This window comes from Vitis vinifera, chromosome 6 (genome assembly GCF_030704535.1).
Source record: "Vitis vinifera cultivar Pinot Noir 40024 chromosome 6, ASM3070453v1".
Taxonomy (NCBI): domain Eukaryota; kingdom Viridiplantae; phylum Streptophyta; class Magnoliopsida; order Vitales; family Vitaceae; genus Vitis; species Vitis vinifera.
In genome coordinates, this window is record NC_081810.1 from 19343137 (window position 1) to 19360845 (window position 17709).

General features: G+C 33.4%; 1 protein-coding gene across 1 annotated transcript; it reads left to right on the top strand.

Annotated features, from left to right (window-relative positions):
* Positions 1-14243: 14243 nt before the first annotated feature.
* LOC100246526 (phenylalanine N-monooxygenase) lies at positions 14244-16406 on the top strand. Its single transcript, XM_059737260.1, has 2 exons — positions 14244-15343; positions 15456-16406. The coding sequence occupies exons 1-2, from the start codon at positions 14315-14317 to the stop codon at positions 16089-16091; spliced, it is 1665 nt and encodes a 554-aa protein (XP_059593243.1). The 5' UTR covers positions 14244-14314; the 3' UTR covers positions 16092-16406.
* Positions 16407-17709: the final 1303 nt, after the last annotated feature.

The window sequence follows — 17709 nt, forward strand, 5'->3', positions numbered from 1 at the left end:
ATTAATTAAAATATTGAACAATAGTATAACACCAATAAAGTAGTACAACATCAAATGTAGATATGTACAAATCAGTGATCTTGTAATTGCTTTGTTTGGTTGCTGAGAAAATGATGAAAAATGAAAAAAAAAAAAAAAACTATAATTTCAGCTAAATAATTCATTGCCAATGCTTGGATTGGAAAAACCAAATAACAAGAGCCTCAAAATCAACTACTAAGGCTCCATTTGAACTTTCTGAAAATCGAAAAACTTAAAAAAAAAAAAAAAAAAATCATTTTCTTTTATTTTCTGATGAACCAAATAGATTGGAGATTTTTGGTTATGTATAATTTTAATTTATGATATATAGTTTCACGCTATATGAGTTTAACTTCTGTTTGTCCACTATCATTTTTTTTTTCTCATAACTTGTGGCCATAAAAAATTGGCAAATTGGATTATATTATGAAAATTAAAGAATATAATAACTATAGAAAATAAATGAAAAGGTTATATCATGACTCATCGTACCACATTATTAGGATTTAAGAAAACAAAGGAAAACAGGGGATTTTGGATTAAAGAAAAACAAAAGACTTATTATTCACACTATTGAAAACTGGTTACAAGAGCTTCTTTAAATACAAGCTTATAACAGATTATGAAACTACCTTATTAACTTCTAACAGACTAACTACTCAAACTAACAATTAAGCCAGTTATTTACAAGTTAACCATAGGCCTTAACAGCTTCTCTCAAACTCAGAGTAGCTAAGTCTTCTACTTTGAGTTTGTTTCTTAACAAAGGAAATTTAGAGCTAGAAATGGGCTTTGTCAAAACATCTATTGTTTGATCTATAGAAGGAACATGCTGCACCAGCACATCATTTGTAGAACTTTCTCTCTAACAAAGTATAGATCTAATTCAACATGCTTTGTCCTAGCATGCAATATAGGATTTGTTGCAAGTTGTACTATACTCAAATTATCACACCAAATTATAGGTATTTTAGTTGTAGTTATCCTTAACTCTTCAAGTAAAGAAGTTAACCAAATTAATTCTGCCACAATGTTTGCAAGACTTCTATATTCAGCTTCTATGGATGAACAGGAAATAGTATGTTGCTTCTTAGAGTACCATTACACCAAGTTTTCACCAAGAAATACACAATAACCTGATGTAGATCTCTTGTCATCTAGATCCGTGGCCCAATCAGCATCACAAAACCCCACCAAGTTCAGCTGAGATGATCTTCTAAGATGTAGGCCATAATCCAAAGTTCCACTCAAGTATCTTAGTATTCTCTTAACTGCTTTCCAATGAGGTTCAAGTGGGTTTTGCATGAATTGACACACCCTATTAACACAATATGAGATCTTTGGTCTGATAATAGTTACATATTGCAAGGCTCCAACTATGTTTCTATACAACTGTTCGTTCTCTACAAGATCACTTCCATAAGCAGATAATTTGAGTCCACTAGTCATTGGTGTACTGCTACTCTTGGAAAACTGCATCTTGGCTTTGCAAAGTAAGTCCTTGATGTGCTTAGTTTGAGAAAGATAAAGTCCTTCAGTTGTATGCCTTACTTGAATGCCTATAAAATAGTCTACTTCACCAAGATCCTTTAAGGTAAAGCTCTTATTCAATTGATTGATGATAGTTTGAACTTCTTCACTGTTACATCCAGTAACTAATATGTCATCGACATAGACTAAAACAAATATAGTATGAGTAGTAGTAATTCAAATAAACAATGATTGATCAGATCTAGTTGTTATGAATCCAAAGGCAATGAGAGCATTACGTAGTTTCTCAAACCAAGCTCTAGGGCTTGCTTTAATCCATATAAGGATTTGTGTAATTTGCATACCAAATGAGGTTGCTTAGGATCCACAAATCTAGGAGGTTGTTCCATGAATACCTCTTCCTGTAAGTCTCCATTTAAAAATGCATTGTTAATATCCAATTGCCTAACAACCCAATTCTTTGCTAAGGCAATAGTTAACACCACTTTGATAGTTGTTAGCTTAACTACAGGGCTAAACGTTTCATTCAAGTCGAAACCAGCTACTTGATGAAAGCCTTTAGCTACTAACCTGGCTTTATACTTGTTAATTGTCCCATCAGAATTTTCTTTGACCTTGAACACCCATTTGCATCAAATTGTTTTTCTTCCATTTGGTAGAGACACTAAGGACCATGTTTTGTTTCTCATAAGTGCTAAGAATTTATCTATCATAGCTGCTTTCCATTGTTCTTGTTGCAAAACATCAACAACTAAGCTAGGTTCTAGTGTTGTAGCATAAACCTTTGGCCTAGAAATCCCATTTTTTTACCTGGTTACCATACTGTGAGTGTTTCCACTAACTTGGGTTTGTGCTAGAATAAAAAAGCCCACCAAAATCTGTTCAACAATAGGTTCAGTTGTCTTTCCCTGAGTAGTAATAGGTTCAGTTGTCTTTTCCAAAGAAGTTGACAAATTGCAACCATTGTCAACAAAAGAACTTTTCTGACCAATATGTGTTTCAGCATGTGTTTAGGATCAATTAGGTAGATGACCATCAGAAAATAGAAGAAAATTAGGAGGTAATGGTGAAGAACCAGAAATTGATGAGATCTTTGATGTTTGTGAGGCTAGAGATGTTTGTGATGAATTTGAAGAAGAGAATGGGAAGGAGTATTCATAAAAAATAACATCTCTAGAGATAAAAATCTTGTCATTTGTGTCTAAGCACTTATAACATTTATGATTCAAGTTGTAACCAAGAAAAGTACATTGAGTTGATCTAAAATTGAGTTTATGTCTGTTGTAAGGTCTAGTATTTGGATAACATGCACATCCAAACACTCTAAGCATAGAGTAGTTCAAAGAAGAGTAAAACAAGACTTCCAAAGGAGTTTTCCAATGTAAAACTGAAGTAGGCGGCCTGTTGTATAGGAAAATAGCAGCTCTAAAGACCTCATCCCAATATTTTAAAGGCATAGAAGCTTTAGCTAATAAAGTAAGACCATTTTCTACTATGTGAAGATGTTTTCTCTTTGCAACTCCATTTTGTTCATGAGTATGAGGGCAAGAATTTCTTTGAATTATACCATGAGACATTAAAAGATTAGTAAAAGCTCTATATTCTCCCCCCCCCCCCCCCCCTACCCCCCCCCCCCCCCCAATCAGTTTGAATAGCCTTTATTTTATAACCAAGTTGCAACTCAACTTGTGTCTTAAAATTTGAGAAAGTTTGAAGAGCATCTAACTTATGCTTTAACAAAAAAATCCAATTGAAACGAGAGAATGCATCTATAAAGCTGATGTAATATCTATAACCACTAGATGACAACATTGGAAAGGGTCTCTATAAATTAAAGTGAACCAATTGTAAAGGTTTTGTGTAGGTTGTATCAGACAATCTAAAAAGAAATTTATGAATTTTACCAAGGCAACAAGCTGAACAAAAAGAATGAGAATTTGAATCAAGAAGAGGTATTTTGCAATTTGTGATTACAACTTTTATAACTTTTTTAGAATGGTGGACTAATATATCATGCCACATCATACAATGAACAGGAATGAGAGAGAACAGGTACATGTAAGGCAAGAACAGATGGTTGGAACTAGGACCTTTGAGAAAGACAATGGAGATTGCAACTGCTAGTTGGGATGAATTTGAACAAATGTTGCTGGAATTGGGACCTTTGAGGAAGACAATGGAGGCTGCAACTGATGGTTGAGATGAATTTGAGTGTGGTCAAAGACATATAATCCATTTTAAAGTTTTCCCTCTAGTAGCATAGTTTTGGAAGTTTGATCTTTCACAAAACATGAATGTGAGTGAAATTCAAAGAAAACATCATTATCATGGGCGAACTTTCAAACACTGAGTAATTTTTTTGTTATAGTTGGGACATGTAAGAGTTGCTTAAGAGAAATAATTTTAGAAGTATAAGGAGAGGAAAAGACAGACTCACCAACTTGCTTAATGGATAAACCCATACCATTTCCAATATGAACTTGATCTGATCCATAATATTCAGCCTTAGTCATCAAGTTTGTAGCATCAGAAGTAACATGGTTGGAAGCTCCTGAGTCTAGATACCAATTGGTATCATTGAAAACTTGTGGTGTAGCAAACATGGTTGTCATTTGGCCTCTTGCACCTTGTTATTGGCTTTGAATAGAAGACTGTTGATTCTGGAATTGAGATGGTCCTACGAAACTCTAATCAAAATGATAATAACAGTTCATCACCACATGCCCAATCTTTCCACAAAGCTAACATTGAGGTTTGTTTTGAGACCAAAATCCTTTCCCACTGTAGACCCTCAATTTTGTCCCTTGACACTTTCATTTTATCCTATGGGTATCACATGCACCCATGTTTTTATATGACCCCACCACGACCCTCTTTTGGCCTTGATCGGTTTCTGAGCCTCGTGTAGGTTCATTTGCGGTCCAATGTAGTGCAGGTGTGTAGTTCATTTTGGAGTTCCGTCATGGCCAATTTCCCTAGTCGTTCACATCATGCTATAGGGAAAGAAGAGAGGCCCCCCAAAAATTTCAGTTCAGTTGGAATTCATAAGAGCAGGTCCGAATTTGGAGCACTTGGGCATGTTTTGATCATATCTCTCTCATCCGAACTCGGAATTACGCATCATTTTTTTTATGGACTCCTTATTCTTCAAGGAACATTTTTCAAAATTTCAAATTTTTTCTCAACCGGCTCGACTGGTTCCCAAAGTTTCAATTTGGGCAGAATTCATTGAAGCATGTTCGAATTCGGAGCACTTGGGCTTGTTTTGATCATATCTCCCTCATCCAAACTCGGAATCGCGCACCATTTTTTTTTTCATGGACTCCTTATTCTTCAAGGAACATTCTATCAAAATTTCAAAAAAAAATTTCTCAACCGGTTCCTAAAGTTTCAGTTTAGGCAGAATTCATTGAATCAGGTCCGAATTCGGAGCACTTGGGCTTGTTTTGATCATATCTCTCTCATCCAACCTTGGAATCATGTACCGTTTTTTTTATGGACTCCTTATTCTTCAAGGAACATTCTGTCAAAATTTAAAAAAATTTCTCAACCAGCTAAACCGATTGGCATCTAGTTCAACCAGTTCATCGAGTCAGCTTGTATGGAACACTGATTTTGGTGATTTTGGAGCCCAATACCTACATGGCTTGGGCCCATAGGCTCCAGATCAGTTTTGGGCTGTATTTTGGATCCATTTTGGGCCTTATTTAGGATTCCTTATAGCCCACCATGAATCTATATGGATCCTTGGTGGGGAAGCAAGTTGAAAGCTTAAAATAGTTTGCATGGAAAATGAGGAGGGAAGTTAATGGGGAAGCTAATTCCAAGACTGACTGGAGCTCTTTCCAGAGCTTGAAGGAGAGAAAAACAAAGAGGCTTTGATGGCTGGAGGCCTGGGACTATAAAAGAGGAAAAAAATCAGATTTGAATGGACTTTTTCTTTTTCTAAGAGGGAAGACTCTGTGGAATCGTGGGGGAAGAATTTTATAAGAGGTTTTTGGAAGGTTTCTTTTCGTGAGTGGTCTGAGGGAGTGGAGTGAAGAGGTCCTCAGACTTTTGGGGGTCTCAGATACGTTTGGAGAGGCTTTGCAAGCTAAAGAAGCACCTCTCAAAGGTCGGTTCTTCAGGTACGTTTCTGATTCCTCACAGAACTCTTACTTGCATTCTTTTCCTCTTTTTGATCGTTCCAGAATGCTTAACGCTTTATTGATTAGTGTGGACGAAAAGGGCCATAAATTGTTATGTTGAAATTGGTTCTTTGTATCTTTCCATGATCTTCATTCAGTTGATGCCATTGATCCCGTTTGATTTTGTTCATGTTAAAAATCTATTTTGAATCATTCTCCCATTTTATAAACACATTGCCTTATTTTGGCCGGTTCTCCCTCATCCGGGCTCGGAATTGAGCGCCATTACTTTTTTTGGATTCTTTATTATTTGGGGAATCTACTGTTAAAATTCTAGAATTTTTCTCAACCGGTTGAACTAGTTGGGAGCCGGTTCAACAGGTCCTGCATGTCCAACCCTATTATATAAACGCGTTGCCTTGTTTTGACCGGTTCTCCCTCATCCGGGTTCGGAATTGAGCGTCGTTTCTTTTTTTTGGATTCTTTATTCTTTGGAGAATATATTGTTAAAATTCTAGAATTTTTCTCAACCGGTTGAACTAGTTGGAAACCAGCTCAACAGGTCATGCATGTCCAGCCCTATTTTATAAATGCGTTGCCTTGTTTTGACCGGTTCTCCCTCATCCGGGCTCGGAATTGAGCGACATTACTTTTTTTTGGATTCTTTATTCTTTGAGGAATCTACTGTTAAAATTTTAGAATTTTCTCAACCAGTTGGACTGGTTGGGAACCAGTTCAACAGGTGGCTCTGTAGTAGCCTCAATTTTGAAGCGCTTTGCATTGTTTCGGTCGGTTCTCCCTCATCCGGGCTCAGAATTGAGCGCCGTTTGTTATTTTGAATTCCTTATTCTCTGAGGAATCTTTTGGTAAATTTTCAGATTTTTTCTCAACCTGTTGGGCCAGTTGGGAACCTATTCAACCAGTTCTGCTAGGTAACTCCAGTTTCAGCGTGTTTTGACCCCCATTTTTGTTTCGGCTTGGGCCCTTAGGCTCCAAGGCACTTGTAGGCCACCTTTAGGGTCTGAATCTAGATTTGGTTTGAATTAATATGGGCCCACCTATGAGTTGAGGGTATTATTGGCTAGGAAGGTCAGGGGCTTATTGTGAATGTTTGGTTTGGGCACATTTTGATGGTTGATTAAAAATGCTTGTGTCTATTGATTTGCCCCTATTTGTAGCGCTTGGTTGGAGACTCGAGGTACGTACTTGACTTGTTGGGAATTGGATTCCTTTGCATGCGTGGGGCTTGGATATGTTTGCTCGTTGTGTGTTTATATTGCTTGACTAACCTCTTATGTAGCGCTTGGCTAAGGACCTCAGGTATGCACCTTTTAGTTTTGATTTGTGGAAACTAAGTGCACATTAGATACTGAGCAAGTTCGTGTGATCTATGTCATTTGTTTAGCCTGATTGATCGATTGATCTTTGACTCATATGCTCCCATGTACCCAATTCATTAGTAGAGACCGAGTTCTGGGCCTAGAGGAGTGTTACCTCGCATGAGGTACCTTCTCAATAAGTAACCTGATCCCCGGACCCAGAATCTAGTTTTCGCATACCGTTTTTTCCTTATTGAAGTCATGTTGGGGTTTTTGTTCTTACTTAAAATTTCGCCATTTAAAAATAAAAATAAAAAGTAAGTGGCGACTCCAAACAAAACCGTTCCTCACTGGGATGAATTTTTCAAAACTTCGAAAATCAGCTTTCCTTTTTACTTTTTTTTAAAAAAAATAGCGAGTCACGCAAGTCGGTGGATCGGGTGAGGGTCCATAAATTGGCGACTCCGAAAAAAACTGTTCCTCACTAGGAAGAATTTTTCAAAACTCAAAAATCAGCTTTCCTTTTTACTTTTTAAAAAAAAATAGCAAGTCGCACCTGTCGATGGATCGGGTGAGGGTCCACACCCACCAAATTAACCATTAAAGTGGCTTCCACAACCTCTTCCTCGATTGGCAAAACCAAAACCTCCTCTAGCATTGTTCTGAAAATTGCCCTTTTTACCAAAAAAAAGACTGACTACCAAAGGTGTTTGAACCACTAAAGTTGGAATTGGAATTTTGTGCAAAACCATTAGTATACCTTTTTATGCATTGTTGAGACTTTTGCCCAGTAACAACAATATTTGCTAAGCTAGGTTGTGTAGAATCTAACTCTTTATTCTTCTTCTATATCCTAGTTTCTTGAGCTAACAACAAGGATTCTATATCATCAACTGTATAAGGGTCTATGTGTGATTCAATTGAAAGAATAAAGGTGTCATAATCTGTTGATAAACCTTCAAAGATGGCATCAATGTGTTCTTTTTCAGACATTGAATTACCAACTAATCCTAGAAAATCAATACAACCTCTGATCTCCAACAAATATTCATTCATAATTAGAGTCTTTTTTAGTGTTTCTCAATTGTGTTTTAAACTAAGACACTCTTGCTCGAATTTGAACAGCAAAATATCTTTCCAAAGTTCGCCATACCTGAGCAGAGTTCTCACTATTTACCATACGTGCAAGAATCCCTTCAGACATTAAAGAAAGAAGCCAAGACAACAGCAACTGATCTTATTGTTCCCAATCAAGAAATTTTGGATTAACATTGTCCATTTCTTCATCTCTTAGTGCGAGGAACTTCAATGGTGGGGGTTGTGTCCTAAACACAAAATTCTGTAATTTGTGCCCTCAAATTGCTACAAGAACTTGCTTTCACCATAGCAAGAAGTTGTTGTTATCCAATCAAACCGAAATAGAGTGACTAAAGGAAATAGGGATGAACCTTGAAGCAGATGATGAGGCTCCACCCATGGTGGAAATTGAAGAGCTCTCCATTGCTGGCATTTCAAAGCTCTGATACCATATTAGGATTTAAGAAAACAAAGGAAAATAAGGGATTTTGGATTGAAGAAAAATAGAGGACTTATTATTCACACTACTGAAAACTGGTTACAAAAGCTTCTTTAAATAGAAGCTTATAACAAATTATGAAACTACTTGTGAAACTACCTTATTAACTTTTAACAGACTAACTACTCAAACTAACAACTAAGCCAGTTATTTACAAGTTAACCATTGGCCTTAACACACATAAAAGATTTGAAAAAATATGAGATTTTTTTACTTTGCTATAGTGTCGTTCTCCTCGGCTATAGCCTAGTCTCATCCATGCTCTTTTGCTATAGCTTAATGCTCTTTTATTATGCTCATGTTGATAACGTATTATAAAAAAATAAAATGAGAAGAAAATGAGAAAAGAGAAAAGAGAAAAATAAAATGTCTAGGAAGAAAAGAAAATTTTCATTGGAAATCATAAAGAGATTTATTTCTATCTTTATTTTATTTTTTATTGTAATGCTTTATTAGTAATAAAATGATGAAAAAAAAATGGAAATAATAGAGAGATTTATTTCTATGTTTATTTTATTTTTTATTTTAATGCTTTATTAGTACTAAAATGATGAATTAAAAAAAAAAAAAAAACCTAAGTCGTGTTTTGTTTGGAAAACTTTTTCTAGTATCATTTTCTTAAAATGACTTTAATTTATTTTTATTTTTTTTCTTGAAAATACTTTTGATGAAAAAAAAATGAAAATTATTATGAAATCTTGTTTGGTAAATAAAAAGGACTAAATATATATATATATATATATATATATATATATATATGTTATTGTATATGATATTATATGATATTATTTTTAAATGGATGAAGATAAAAATGATTTACAAAAGTTGAAATTCTTTTTTTTCCATATTTTTTTAAATTAGTGAGTAAAAACTCACTTTTCTCAATAAATAAAGCTTAATTTTCCTACATTTTAATTTATTTTTTAGTTTTATTTTTATTTTAATTATTTTATTTTTAATGTTAATTAAAAGTTAAAATTTTAAAATTAAAAACAACAGTTGAAGGTTAAAAACAACTATTAACAATATTTATATACAACTTTCAATCATAAGTTACATATTTTCTAATGCAATTTATTCATATTTTGAAAAAAAAAAAAAAAAACATAAAGTCCCCATTTTCTAGACTCTTATTTTTGAAAAATTTTAAAATATTAATATTATTCTTATATTTAATAAAAATATTTTTGAAGTATCATTCTCAAAATCAAATTTTTTTTTTCAATGTAATTAATTCTATTTCTTTCTTTTTTTTTAACTTCTTCCAATGAATCCAATCCCTTACAAGCCCAAAATATATGAAAATAAAATATATATATTTTAAAAACAAAATGAAAATAAAGTGTATATTTAAAAACAAAAGGCTCAGACAGGAAAACAAAGCCTTGAACAATTACATCATATTTTGGGCCACAATAGTGGAGTTTAAAGGAGCCCAGATACAAATCGTTAACCAATCCTAGGCGGCCCAGATCCATCTTTTGAACCGCAAGCAACCTTTGTTTGAAAGTGATGGCCCAGACGGAGAACGACATCATGCCTTCACGAAAACGGAAAAACTTACACACTCGTAGGTGGTGTTCAGCCAGCTAGGGCCCACGGGTGCCCCCGAAAATGTTGACAAAATAAATCCCCACTGATTGCAATAGGATTCAAACCCAAACCCAACTTATGCCGTCCAAAAAATGTCAAGATAAGGACATTAGGCTTTATGCCGTCCAAAAAGTGTTAAGATTAAGACATTAGGCTACAACCCACAATTAGTCGTTTATTTTTTACTTTTGATTGACTCTTGACTTATTTTTTTAAAAAAATTATTAAATAAAAAAATTAAAATATTTAATTTTTTTCTTAATATTAAAAATAAGATATTGATTTTTCTTTACTTTTTAATACTTAATAAAAATAAAATATTAAAAAACAAATTACTTAATTCTTAACAATATTAAACACTATTTAGTTTTAAGTTATATTTAAAATTAAGTCAAAGAAACAAACACCATAACTATCAGAATGGGTTGTAGCATATACAAAACGAAGAAAAATAAAGTAAATATTTTTCTTAATGACTCATTATATTTTATTCAAATAAGGACTCGTTTGAGACGGTTTTTTTTTTATTTAAGTTACAATGCATAGCTTGAATCGATTGATGAAGAGTTAAGATCTAAATTAAAGATAAATAATTTGATTAACACACCATTCATATTAATGGATTGTTGTTTCGGATGGTATTCTGATTCAAACATTTGGCTAAATAAATTCACCTAATTAAATATATTACAAATAATAATTATGATAAAAACATGAATCCAATCATCATTTAATTATTAAATGAATAATATAGCATATAATTTATTTAACAATTAGCTCATTAAATAATCAAATCAAGTTAGGCCTTATTTGAGGCAATATGATTAATCTTTTCATTTCGACATGTCTTACAACCCAATTGATCGATTTAAAAAAAAAAATCAAATTTTAAAATAAATCAAATATGAGCTAAATAAATTATGATTATAATTACACGATTATTAAATAAGTTAATTTAAATAAATATCCCAAAAATAATTCATTTATTAAACCATTTACACAAGCTTGATAGAAATTGATGTGGATGTGAGTATAGACGATTAAAAAAATAATAAAAACATGAGGTTGAAATCGTATCAAACTTTGCCACCTTTGCCTTTTCTATGAAAAAGGTGGACAGTGATATTTTGTAATCAAGGTGGAAACTATGCCACATGTTGGCTCATGGCTCATAGACACATCCCCACTTTGTAGTAGCATAAATACGAGGTGTGTGTTGCTTGGGTTGGCTTGGCGATCGTACCCAAAAGTAGGCGGTTTCTTACTATTTAATTGACACGTGGCACAACTGGACAAGACCAAACTTCAGAAGTAAAAGAATCATCCAAAACCAGCAGTCTTGTTTGAATTTCTGCCCATGCGGTTGTGGTTATAAACAGCAGATAAGCCATAATCAAGCTTTCAGAATCAGCTGGACCTCACATTAATTTGGCCTGCTCCCCCATGCTATTTTACATGTTAAAAATGTTTTTCTTTTGGTGAACACTAACATTATGTTTGGTTCTAGATACTGTGAAATGAAAAAAATTAAAAAATAATTTTTTTTATGTTTGATTTTATTATAAAAATATAAAAGAAAATAAAATATAATAAAATAATAAGAAACTTGTATATTTTAAAATTATTTAATTCTTATTTAAACTAATTAAATAAGTGAAATTAGTTTGAAATATGATATGAAAATAATTGATTAATTTTAAATATTATTTTTTATATTTTTATTCTATCTTTTCTCATTATTTTCGTTTTTTTCACATTTTTTTTAACCTGTCCTAGAACCAAACATATTCTAAACAATTGGATTGAAATTGACTCACAAACATGGAATAATTATTCTCATCTTTTATATACTAAGATATCGTAAACCCACCAAAAGATGAGAAGATAGAGTTGAATTTAGGTGGTGTTTCTTTTTTTATTGAATAAAAAAAATTAAAATATTTAATTTTTTATATTTAATTAAAAATAATTTATTGATATCAATTAATATAATTAAAATAGACTTGTTATTAACTAGAAATCATTGGATGTAAGAGGACTGTCACCAGAGCTATCGAAAGTTCCGTTGTTTTTATCAATAAAAAAAGTGTTTTCCCCTTTAAGTTACTTTTCTTCTTGACCTCTCTTCACACTTGCCCATCATTGTGTGGAAAAGGTTTATCCAGGTAAAGTGTTTGACTCTCCTCAGTGATGATATTGTTATTAGGGATCCAAAAGTCATGAGGTTCTATCATGACGTCATGAATCGTCTCAAGGTTCAAATCAAATTTAAAAATGCATTTCCTTTAATAGTAGAAGGGGCAATTTCCATCTTGCTTGAGTTATTTGTTCTAGCTCCTACTGACCCGACTCAATTCCAAATTTCTCTTTGTTGTTTGAGTGATTTCAAGTCCTTCCATTCTTCCATTCTTCCTGTTTCACTTCACACAAGTGGTAGGTGAATTAAAGGTAGTTCATGTGTTCGCCAGTGTATCACCATATCCAATATGTTTCGTTTAGTTATATTGATTAATATCAACATATTACTTTTAATTAATAGAAAAAGTAAAATATTTTAATTTTCTATTCAACTAAACAACAAACGTGACCTAAACCTTTGGTGCCCTTAATTGTATTATTGAGAAAGTTTTGGTTTTCACATTAAATAAGTGAAATTAGTTTGAAATATGATATGAAAATAATTGATCAATTTAATTTAAATATTATTTTTTATATTTTTCTTCTACCATTTCCCATTATTTTCTTTTTCTTTTTTTCACATTTTTTTTCAACTTGTCCGAGAACCAAACATAGTCTAAACAATTGGATTGAAATTGAATCACAAACATGGAATAATTATTCTCATCTTTTATATACTAAGATCTCGTGAACCCACCAAAAGATTAGAAGATAGAGTTGGATTTAGGTGGTGCTCGTTTTTTTGTTGAATATAAAAAATCAAAATATTTGGTTTTTTTTATATTCAATTAAAAATAACTTATTAATATCAACCGATATAATTAAAATAGACTTATTATTAGCTATAAGTTAAGATAGCAACGGAAAAGCCGATCGGAGTATCGAATACAAGAGGACTATCACCAAAACTATCAAAAGTTCCTTTGTTTTTTATCGATAAAAAGAGTGTTTTTCCCTTTAAGTTACCTTTCTTCTTGGCCTCTCTTCATGTTTGCCCATCACTGTGTAGTGTGGTATTGTGCGAAAAAGGTTTATCTAGGTAAAGTGTTTCGCTCTCCTCAATGATGATATCGTTATCAGGGATCCAAAAGTTGTGAGGGTCTCGTGACATCATGAATCGTCTCGGGGTTCAAATCAAATTCAGAAATGCATTTCCTTTAATCGTAGAAGGGGCAATTTTCATCTTGCTTGAGTTATTTGTTCTAGCTCTTACGAACCCAGCTCAATTCAAAATTTCTCTTTGTTGTTTCAATGATTTCAATTCCTTCCATTTTTTCAGTCTCACTTCACGATCTACAAACTCCTTCTATTGAGGAAATGGATGAATACTCCTTCTATTGAGGAAATGGATGAATAGGTGGTAGATGAATTAAAGGTAGTTCATGTGTTCACCACGCCATCACCATATCCAATAAATTCAATTTAATTATATTAGTTAATATCAATATACTACTTTTAATTTAATAGAAAAAATAAAATATTTTGATTTTCTATTTAGTTAAAAAACAAAGACCGCCTAAACCTTTGGTGCCCTTAACTGTATTATTGGGAAAATTTTGGTTTTTACATTAAAATTTCTGTAATGTTAAATATTAATAATATTTAAAATATAATTTTTTTTTTTATGAAATTGAAAGATTTTATTTTCATCTTAATAATATTATAATAGTTACGTCATTGCTTACTTGGGGAACTGTCCTTATTTATCGGAGAAGATAACATATGAAATGGTAAGAAAAATACATGATAAAAGATTTTTATTTTCATCTCGTTCCTTTAGCCGTATTTGACTTTTTTTGTTTCATGGGTTCATACAACACACAATCATGCGATTCATGTCTTTATACTTTTAGGAAATTATCAGATCTGAAAAGAGAAAATAAGTATAATGTATTTCAAATGTGCATCCATCCAAGAAAGGACATGCACGGCCGGCTTTGCTATAAAAGAAGTGTAAATGCCTAATCAAAAGAGCCAACTTAGTGTTGCTGCAGAGCAGATTAAGCAATATGGGTGATAACAGCAACTCAACCCTGTTTTCTTCAGTCCTCTTCCTTTCCCCAGCTAATGCTGCAACCATAGACGATCTGTTGTCTCATCTCAACTTCCTCTTGCTTACCTTCATCACATCCATCTTTTTCATCCTAACCAAGTTCAAATTCAAAACCAGTACCAACAGCAAGGCAATGCTGCTTCCTCCAGGCCCAGCTCCATGGCCTCTAGTCCGAAATCTACCTCATTTACTCAACAACAAGCCAACTTTCCGCTGGATACATGGCTTTATGAAAGAAATGAACACTGAAATTGCATGTATTCAATTGGGCAATGTTCATGTAATCCCGGTGACTTCCCCAGAGATTAGCAAAGAATTTTTGAAGAAACATGATGCAGTATTTGCATCCAGGCCCATTACAATGGCGTCTGAGTATTCAAGTGGTGGCTTCTTGACCACAGCGGTGGTGCCATGGGGAGACCAGTGGAAGAAGATGAGAAGGGTTCTAGCTTCTAACGTGATTAATCCATCAACATTTAGGTGGCTGCATGACAAGAGGGTGGAAGAAACCGACAATCTTGTCCGATACGTTTATAACCAGTGTAAGATCTCTACTAGCAATAACTGTCTTGGCTCAGTTATCAACCTCAGAAATACAGCCCGTCAATATAGCGGAAACGCCATCAGGAAGATGATCCTCAACACAAGATACTTTGGTGAAGGAAAGAAAGATGGAGGCCCTGGAGTTGAAGAGGAGCAACATGTTGAGTCACTCTTTACCGTACTTGCTCATCTATATGCGTTCTCTTTATCTGATTACTTCCCTTGGCTTAGAGTGCTGGACATAGATGGCCATGAGAAGACTGTAAGGGAGGCTATGAACACCATTAACAAGTATCATGATCCGATCGTGGACCAAAGAGTAGAACAATGGAGGAATGGCGAAAAGAAGGAGGCTGAGGACCTGCTTGACGTTTTCATTTCAGTTAAGGATTCAAATGGGGAGCCACTGCTGTCTGTGGCTGAGATCAAAGCCCAATGCACAGTAAGATAACTAATTAACTTTTGCTTACATTTTGAGCTACATTGCATGTTGATCATTTCCTAACTAGAAAATAACTTGATGAATCCAATTATGATCCTTCCATAATTTGCAGGAGTTGATGCTTGCAGCAGTGGATAATCCATCAAATGCAATTGAGTGGGCATTGGCAGAAATGATCAATCAACCAAGGGTTTTGGGGAAAGCAGTGGAGGAAATAGATAGAGTGGTTGGAAAGGAGAGACTGGTCCAGGAATCCGACTTTCAGCAGCTAAACTATGTTAAGGCCTGCATAAAGGAAGCTTTCCGGCTTCACCCAATTGCACCATTTAATCTTCCCCATGTATCCAATGCCGATGCCATTGTTGCTGGCTACTTCATCCCCAAAGGCAGTCATGTCCTTCTCAGCCGTCTGGGGCTTGGGCGGAACCCTAGAATCTGGGAAGAACCACTCATTTTCAATCCAGAGCGCCATCTGAGTGCTAGTAGAGCTCAAGGAGTGGATTTGAACGAGCAAGACCTTCGCCTCATTTCCTTCAGTACAGGAAGGCGTGGGTGCACAGGGATTGCATTCGGGTCTGCAATGACTGTGATGCTGTTAGTAAGGCTCCTTCAAGGCTTCACTTGGAGTCCGCCACCGGGCCAAGAGGAGATTGATCTCTCAGAGTCGAGAAATGATCTCTTTCTAGCAAAACCTCTGCATGCCCTAGCAAAACCACGTCTGCATTCATCATTATACCCACTTCATTAATTAGTACTTTATGAGGCACCAATATAATAAAATGCAAGATCTCATGCAAACCCACTCCAATTTGCATGTGAAGCAAGAAATGATTGTTTGAAAAGTGTGACATCACAGTTGCTTGTCAGGTATTAGTTGTTGGAGTCCTAGATGGCTTTGAATAAATTTTAGACATGCATGTGCCCAACGAGGTTGCAAAAGTTGAATATGTGGCCTTGTGCTTTAGGAGGTGTTAGCTAGGAAATGGTCTACGTTCTCCGTGCGTCTTTTGTTAACCGTTTAGTTGTTCTTTGTTTTGACGTTGATTGATTTGCTTTTATTTCTACTTGTATGTCAGTTGAATATTTTATTAGGTTTGTACTGAATTATGATGTTGCAAAGGAAACATTAGACTATCATGACACAACATCTGAAGGCAATTCCATTCAGGCCAACTCACCTGAGAAAAAGATGAGAAGATGGATTGGCTCTGATCATGCCCTTGGTTATGTAATTTTTTCTTCTCTTTTCAAATATTTATCTTTTTTTGCTGGACTCCAAGAAAACTATTTAATCTGTTAGCTTGTTGAAATCAGTAAAGGAGATGATCCAAAAATGAAAAACAATAGGGACAGCTATAGATCAAGTGCAATTTTAAATTTAGTATATTTTACTCCTTCCTCTAAATTAATTTGTTAACATTTTGCACCAACTTAAGTAGAATGTTACTAACTTCTATGAATCTTAAATTTAACCTTTTTAAAGGCTAAAAGATTTCAACCTTTAGCTCCTTATTGAATTTGATTTTATGACTTATTTAATAACTTAGGTTGACTTTAAATTAAATTATTTTTAAGTTATTAATTTAAAACTTATTCCTTTATTTAACTAATGATTTAATCACATGTTTTGAAAATTTGTTGATTGGTTCAACAAATACCACCTAACTGAAAAGACCATTGATCAATAGTTATTGAATGAATATATCCGATTTGATTTTCAAAACATTAACTAAATATGCTTAATGAATTAAATTAAATTATTAAATCATATTAAATCATTACATTAATTTATTAACACCATCATAAGTTAAAGTCTTCTTAAATTAAAAAGTAAAATTAAGTCAATATTTAAAAATTACTTTCATTTTATTATACTTCTTTTAACTTATATATTTTTCATTTAATTAATGGCGTGCTCTTATTCATTCCTCATTTCTTTGAGTATTTACTATTTATTTCCTCCTACACCAAAATTTTCCTCCAATTAAAATGACATTAGATCATGACAAATATGTATATTAATATTTATAAAATTTAAAAAGAAGTTAACAAAAAAGAATCTAATTTAGCACAATCCTGTATCTTAATTAGGAAGGGATGCTTTTTTACCAATTTATTTTATTTTTATTTTTAGTTTCCTATTTTTTTATTTTATATTTTGCATTTTTGCTATTGATAAAAAATGATGCATTTTGTGTATAAACCAATATTTTCTATCATTTTCATTTTTTTTTCATTTTTTTTATTTTTTTTAATGTATAACCTAAAAGAAATGAATTTAATGTATTGGATCAAGGTTAAATGTGCTTACCTCAAGACAAACAAAATTGATACAAAGAACGATCTTAGAACTCTACAATCTAACT

Bases quoted from the DNA above. Each gene is read 5' to 3' on its own strand.
- LOC100246526 (XM_059737260.1), top strand. From the start codon at position 14,315: ATGGGTGATAACAGCAACTCAACCCTGTTTTCTTCAGTCCTCTTCCTT. The intron at 15,344-15,455 runs GTAAGATAACTA...CATAATTTGCAG, and splicing joins AGATCAAAGCCCAATGCACA to GAGTTGATGCTTGCAGCAGT.